The 6,939-nt window shown below is 57.1% G+C and overlaps 2 protein-coding genes across 3 annotated transcripts in view; one reads left to right on the plus strand and one right to left on the minus strand.

Annotated features, from left to right (window-relative positions):
- The first annotated feature begins 508 nt into the window (after positions 1-508).
- Positions 509-2,981, plus strand: NTMT1 (N-terminal Xaa-Pro-Lys N-methyltransferase 1). Of its 2 annotated transcripts, none has more exons than XM_009700536.1 (4): positions 509-569; positions 1,369-1,567; positions 1,794-2,046; positions 2,488-2,981. In XM_009700536.1, exons 2-4 carry the CDS (start codon positions 1,406-1,408, stop codon positions 2,742-2,744), a joined length of 672 nt encoding a protein of 223 aa, XP_009698838.1. In that variant the 5' UTR covers positions 509-569; positions 1,369-1,405; the 3' UTR covers positions 2,745-2,981. The 2 variants fall into 2 exon arrangements, with proteins under 2 accessions (XP_009698838.1, XP_009698839.1); XM_009700537.1 differs by lacking the exon at positions 509-569 and adding an exon at positions 715-728 and having other exon boundaries at positions 1,372-1,567.
- A 1,238-nt stretch (positions 2,982-4,219) lies between these two features.
- Positions 4,220-6,939, minus strand: part of ASB6 (ankyrin repeat and SOCS box containing 6) — a 4,464-nt gene continuing 1,744 nt past the window's right edge. The window contains 5 exon segments of the mRNA XM_009700539.1: positions 4,220-4,375; positions 5,422-5,466; positions 5,469-6,139; positions 6,340-6,444; positions 6,898-6,931. Coding sequence (XP_009698841.1) covers positions 4,220-4,375; positions 5,422-5,466; positions 5,469-6,139; positions 6,340-6,444; positions 6,898-6,931 — 1,011 coding nt within the window.

The following is a 6,939-nucleotide window of genomic DNA, read 5'->3' on the forward strand; positions in this document are numbered from 1 at the left end:
GGCTGCGGAGCTCTGCCTTCACCTCAGCTGGACACCTGCTGTGTTTCGGGGGCTCTCAGGGGAGATGTCAGCACCAGGGTCCACGCTGGTGGGTAGAACCGTCTCAGTGGGTTGTCCTGGTGGGTGCTCTCGACCTGTGCCGGTGGCCCGTGACACCCTGAAAAACATCACCAGGGAGTCATCACGTCGAACCCAGGGCCAAGGAAGGGGTGACACCGCTGGGATGGCAAACCTGAGTCCCAACCCATGAGATCGGACAGCAGCACTGCCTAAAGCGGGGCCAAAACCCTCCACACACCGCCTGTCCCCGCCCGTGGCTCAGCCTCTTGACACCTCTGAGCTACGGGGCGGCAGCAGCTCCTGCCCCCCACCTGCCCTGGGAGGGTGCCTGCAGGGTTGGGGTGTCTCCTACCTCCAGTTCCCTAGGGCTGCGGTCAGCCTCGCCCACACTTGTGAGGCTACAGGGGTGATTTGGGACTAAAATCCCGTCTTTTCTTACCCTAGATCACAGCGCAGACCGGCTCCTGGAACCACCAAGCCAAACTGGATTTCAACCGGTGATCTGTAAGGTGAGATGCTGCACCTCCCTGCTCCGTCCCCGGGCTGTTCAAGACCACGCAGAGCCACCAAAAAAGTACCTAAGTTGCCACAGAAAAGGTTTTGTGTCTAATGGGATATTTGCTAGCAAATTCAATCCACAAATACTATATATTTCTTTATTTGTAAAGGTGTTTGAAGTCTTTGAATTTACCCTTTGGCCACCTTAAATCTAGTTTCTAATCCCCAACGCAGTTAATCAAATCCACAGTGGTTTGAATTATGAGATGCCTGGGGAGGATTTATAGCTTCTGTTGCTGATTACACCTTGACTTTATTATATTGCAAATATCTAACTTATGGTCACGGCTGAGATTTACAATCCTCAGGTAGGTGCTTAGGATAAGTTTTAACATCTCTAGATGTAATTGGAGGTGACTGATGGGGTTGTCGCCACAGATAAACATGTAATCTGTAAAACATTAAGACAGGGAAAGAAGAGGCAGGATAGGTGAAAAGAGTGGGTCAGCTTTAACAAAAAATAATAATATAATTGGGTGTATTGCTGAGCAAGGCTCTGGGACGCCCGGTCTGGCTGGGGCATCCCTGCCCAGGAAGGGGTTTTGGCCTTAGTCTCCAGAAAAATACCGTGATTTAGATATTTGTTCCTTCCTGCTCTCAGCTGAAGGTTTTTAGGGTTTGAAATAGCCCTGAGGAGGGGAAAGGGGTGATAAATAGAAATTAGGATGCTCACAGAGCTGAGGTTCAGGGGGGGCTTTCCGCCTGCAGCTCTTTTGGACCTGACCAGCAGTTTTTCCTGTCTTGGAGGAGCAGCGAGTCCTTTGCGGGCACGTGCCCCTTGGCCAGCATGACGAGCGAGGTGGTAGAGAACGAGTTTGAGTTTTACTCCAAGGCAGAGAAGTACTGGAAGGACGTGCCCGCCACAGTCGATGGCATGCTGGGGGGCTACGGCCACATCTCCAGCATCGACATCAACAGCTCCAGGAAGTTCCTGCAGAGGTTTCTGCGGGTAGGTGGCACGGTCTGTCATGCTCCCAGAGCCCCATCCTTCTCCCAGTATGGAGCTGGACTCTTCCCTCTGAGTTGCTCCATGGGATCCTCCGTTGCGTGCATGCTGGGAGAGTTTTGCCCTGCAACAGGTCCCCCATACCACAGCCTCATCCCACGTGGTTGCCCCATTTCTCCTCGGTGGGTACCTCGCGGTGGGATTCAGCCCCTCACGGTTGTTGTTCCAGGATGGCCCCAACCGGACGGGGACAACCCGTGCTCTGGACTGCGGGGCGGGCATTGGCCGGATCACCAAGCGGCTGCTGCTGCCCCTCTTCAAGACGGTGGACATGGTGGATGTGACGGAGGATTTCCTCACCAAGGCCAAGAGCTACCTGGGAGAGGAGGGCAGGCGGGTGCGCAACTACTTCTGCTGTGGCCTCCAGGACTTTAGCCCCGAGCCAAACTCCTACGATGTCATCTGGATCCAGTGGGTCATCGGTGAGGGTCGCTTTGCTTGCGGGGTCTCACCAGCCTGTCCTCTGTCCAGCTTCCCTCGAGGGGCAGGTGCCCCGCACACTGGGGAGAGTTTTGGGGAGAGCAGCTTGAGGTCTGCATGAAGGATGAGCATCACAGCACGGGTGGGGGGCTGGGTTGGGGACCTGCCCCCCCCCATCCCTGCTCCATGGAGGGGCACTCCAAGGGCACTGTACTATGGGTTCTTTCCCCACAGCCCTTGGAGGCCAGGGCAGAGGTGTGGGTTGGATGGAGTTGGATAGTGGGACACAAGTTGGACACCCCCAAGCTAAAGCTTTCACCTGCAAATTGCTTGAGTATTTGGCTGCCTGGCTCAGGAGGGACCCCAAGCACAGCCTCCCAGTCTCCTCCCCTCCTTCTGCCCCGGTCACCCCATGCCCTCTAACCCCTGCTCTGCCCCTCCAGGACATCTCACCGACAACCACCTCTCCGACTTCCTGAAGCGGTGCCGTGCCGGCCTGCGGCCCAACGGCATCGTGGTCATCAAGGACAACATGGCTCAGGAGGGCGTGATCATGGACGATGTGGACAGCAGCGTCTGCCGGGACCTGGACGTGGTCCGTAAGATCATCCGCCGAGCTGGGCTGCACCTTCTGGCCGAGGAACGCCAGGAGAACTTCCCTGATGAGATCTACCATGTCTACACCTTCGCCATGAGATGAGGGCAGCAGGAAAAGGTCTCTCCAAGGCCAGCTCTGAGCACAGGCCAGCACGGTGGTTCCTGCCGGGGCCGGGAGGGGTGAGGACCGTGCTTTCACTGCGGGCTGGCAGACAGCGGCAAAGGTGTCGTGACTCCCTCTTGCTGGGGCTGGTGGCAAGGACGGGGCTTTGTCTTCCAAGTTGCTGCTGTTTGTGAAAAAGAGGTGTTTGCCAAATACATTTTCCTGCTGTTGCACTTCTGCACGTGGGCTTTGTCAGATGCAGCACTTTGGCTTGATGGCACCTTCGGGGGCTCTGTACGGGAGCAAGAGGGTCTCCCCTGCTAGGGGCGTGCTCCGTGGGCACCAGCAGGTTGCTGACTGTGGTTGCACAGGGCTCCTGCTAGCGAACAGGAGCTCAGAGCACCTCTGTGACAGTCTGGGCTCCATTCCTGGCGCGGGTGTTTGGCCATTTCCCGCTCTTGAACTTGCTGCTGCTCACAGCAACGAGCTGGGCAACACAAACGGGGCAAATCTTGGCCATTTCCCTGTAGTGGGTGGGGTGGGGAACACCAGGTTCTGGGGCTTTGTGGGGGCCTCACCTTTAAACCCATGAGCAGGTCTTCCACATGGGCAGCAAAAAAGGAGGTGGATGTAATCCTGGAGCCTCCAGGTCCTCCTCCAGGGCTAGGGGTAACCCAGACAAAGCTCTGCAACCCTGGAGAGAGCTGGTGTGCTCTGAGCTGCCTGCGGACCCCCCGGTCCATTACAACTGGCTCACGGTTGTGCCCAGCACCTCCAGCTTGAACGCTGCAACACAACAGCTGCTCCCTCAACAACCCACATCATCACCCGGCTTTGAACACTCCCCATCTCCTCCTTGCTCATATCCACATCATTTTGCCCAAGTCTGGCCACTGGCTTGTGCCAGCCTGACCCAACTCGGCCAGCACTGGCATGACTGCTTGTGCCAACCTAACCCAACTCGGCTAGCACTGGCACGCCCGCTTGCCAGGTGGGTGAGCCCACACACAGACCCCAGTTGCAGCCCATCCTTCCAGCTGGGCTTGCACACGATTCCCCCCATCCTCACAGAGCCCTCTCCTCCACCCCATCTCTCCTGCAGAATACATAAGCCCCTTGTCGTTATTATAGAAGGCCTCATTTAATTGCTCATTTCCCATTCCAGACACCAGGGGAGTATTCAATCACTTTTTTTAAACAGCAGTTCATCAAGATGCACAGTTCCAGTTCCACGGGGTGGGAAAAGGTAAAACTCAGATGCTGCCAGGAGGGCAATGGGGAGAGACAACGCTTCTGCCGCCAAACTGCCAGTGGATCCCAGATCCACCTGCTATAAACTGTACCTTCTCAGAACAGATTTTTCTTCTTTTCATCCCCTTCTGCATCTGTCCCCCATGACAAACAAAAATCAAACCAACAATGTGAGGAGCCAAGCTCTACGGCCAGTCTTTGGCACATCACAAGGAAGCGGATGCCTAGAAGGGGGAGCCAGACAGCTGTGGCGAGGCTGGGACGTGCGACCTCCAGGTGCAGGCCCAGAGTTTGCAGGTTCCAGTAGCAAGTTGGAAAGAAAACCCCGAGTCCTGCTCCAAGTTCTTGTTCCTGGGCAGGAGGCACTGGAGACCAAGGTCCTGGGAGCAGTCAGCAAAAAGAGTCATGGAACGGGGAGGGACGCACAAGGCACTCAGCAGTTAGCAGCCCATTCCTTGTCCTTGCACAAGGAACACACCATAAAGCCAAGAAACGTCCATTTGTCCATTTGTTTTCGAGCCCAGCGCCTCCAAGATGTCCTTCATGGACGATCCTCTGTACGAGGAAGATGGGCTGCTCCCAGCAGAAACCCAAGAGGGTGTGGAGCAGCCAGCCACCGCTGCCAGCCCCGCTTCCCCTCACCCCCACCCTGCTCCTGGTTTCTGATGCCCACATGAGCAAGGAAGGCATCCACATCCACATGGAGATGCCTTTTCGAGCCCAGCGCCTCCAAGATGTCCTTCATGGACGATCCTCTGTACGAGGAAGATGGGCTGCTCCCAGCAGAAACCCAAGAGGGTGTGGAGCAGCCAGCCACCGCTGCCAGCCCCGCTTCCCCTCACCCCCACCCTGCTCCTGGTTTCTGATGCCCACATGAGCAAGGAAGGCATCCACATCCACATGGAGATGCCGGACCTGCCTCCACCACCAGGACCAGAGGCAGGAAACCAGGACACGGGTGCCAGCACCCTCCCGGTACAGGGAACACCTCCCAGCACCACAAGGCATCTCACAACTCTGCCGGTCGCCTAAGGCACTGCTTCACCTGCCCCAGACCCAGCAGGGCTGGAGAGGGGGGACAGGCTGCCTCTCCAGTCACCGCCCTACCGGTCCTGCCCGCCAGGCCTTTTCTTAAAATCCACACAAACCAGCCCTCTGCCCCAGTATCCAGCTCCCCGAAGCCCAGGGGCTCTCATCACCCCCACGGAGCCATGGAGCTCTGCCCACCTCCCCACAACATGCACCAGAGCAATGAGGCCTCCACCGATGTGCACGTGGCATCGTGCCCAAAAAAGCACAGCCCCCAAAACGCAGCAGAGAGTGGCACCGTGGGCAGCACTGGCCAAGCCATGGGCGCGTGGACAGCAACACCTCCTGCTGTGAAGAAAAGCGACCCAGAGCAGAGATTTGGTGGCTGTGGGCACACCACGACCGTGGAAGGGGGAGGCGGAGAGGCATTAGTCAGGCTCAGAGGTCCTCGTGCCCGGCAGCAGTGTGGTCAATGAGGAGGTACCACTTCAGCCTGTCTGGAAGAGGTAGAGCCTTGATTTTGACATCTACTGGCCACGGTTTAAGGCGCTGCCGGATAAAGACCCTGCAGAGATGTTTCAATGCCTGCGGGGAGCGCTCCAGCTGCTTCAGAGAACAGAAGAGAGTCCTGATCTTCTCCCCGTGGTACCTACAGCTGCTGGTGTTGACCTCAAAGTTGCTGGGCAGCTGGATGGCTTGTGAACTGGCCATCATGAGCTCCAGCAGAGTCTGACCCTTCTGGATGAGGTCTGTTGAGAAGCTGTCATCTTCGGAGACACTGAGGTGCGAGCATAGGCACTCAAAGATGATGTGGAAGCCTGACCAGCACGAGGGACCATGGAGGGAGCAGTTGTAGGCAGCACCTGACTCCAGCAAGAAACGCAGCAGCGGGAAGTGGCGTTTGAAGCTTTTGAAGCAGAGGTGAGTGAGGGACTCGGGGGCCGGGCACTCGCTGGGGTTGGCACCGTGGGCCAGCAGCAGCTGCGTGACACGAAAGCAGAAGCGATTGATCACCTGTGCCTCCTCGGTGTTGCTGCACACCATCTCTCCCAGCAGGAAGATGACGTAGGTGAAGACGGTGTCACCTTCTTTGGTGGTAGCCCTGACGTCTGCGCCTGGAGGAAGGGACAGAGAAGTAACTGACATTGCAGACAACAAGGCCAGGACAGCACTAACTCTGGCACTGCTTGGCTTTACTCTTGCTCAGGCGGGAACATAAAGGAGTTGGGAAGGCAGTGCCTGGTGCTGTACAAAGAATCGGCCAGTGCTAGGCCTGGAGAGGTTGTGTGCGGAGAAGGGAGAAGGTTGCCCTCACCTCCTTCCAACAGGAGACGGATGCTCTCGGTGTTGCGGATCTGGACACCGTCACTGCTGGCCAGGGCGTGCAACAGCGCTGTCTTTCCTGCAATGGAGCAATCGGTCAGTCAGATGAAAATAGGGTGACATCCCAAAAAGCAGGAAGGAAAACAATCCACCCCACCAACCAGACAGCCAAATGTGGGGAGAGACAACCCTTCTCCTTCTGGCAGGCTTCCGCTGTCCCCATGATGGTGCACAGCTGTGGGGACAGGGTCACAGACCACACGTGCAGGGCTAGTGGTGGCCCCAGAGGGCACGCGGGCCACGGTAGAGTGAGTTTTAGAGCGCATGGGTGTCACAGGGCTATGGAAGAACAGCCTCATCCCGTCTACCATGGGCTGCGCAGAGCTGGTTACAGCCTCCTTCTGCACCTGACACAGCCAGCATACAAGGAGGAACCACAGAGCACCAGGGAGGTTCTACAGCCTGCACCCAATTTCCAAGGCAGTTTGTAACCAGAAAGCACTTGCAGGAGCAAGATGGAAGGACCCAGACCCCGTGCCCTGTTCTAGCCCACCCATGAGGGCCGACTGCTGGGAGCACCCAGGCTGGGGGA

The sequence above is a fragment of the Cariama cristata genome, unplaced genomic scaffold (genome assembly GCF_000690535.1).
Source record: "Cariama cristata isolate BGI_N322 unplaced genomic scaffold, ASM69053v1 scaffold32125, whole genome shotgun sequence".
Taxonomy (NCBI): domain Eukaryota; kingdom Metazoa; phylum Chordata; class Aves; order Cariamiformes; family Cariamidae; genus Cariama; species Cariama cristata.

Bases quoted from the DNA above. Each gene is read 5' to 3' on its own strand.
- NTMT1 (XM_009700536.1), top strand. From the start codon at position 1,406: ATGACGAGCGAGGTGGTAGAGAACGAGTTTGAGTTTTACTCCAAGGCA. The intron at 1,568-1,793 runs GTAGGTGGCACG...TTGTTGTTCCAG, and splicing joins TCCTGCAGAGGTTTCTGCGG to GATGGCCCCAACCGGACGGG. The intron at 2,047-2,487 runs GTGAGGGTCGCT...CTGCCCCTCCAG, and splicing joins CTGGATCCAGTGGGTCATCG to GACATCTCACCGACAACCAC.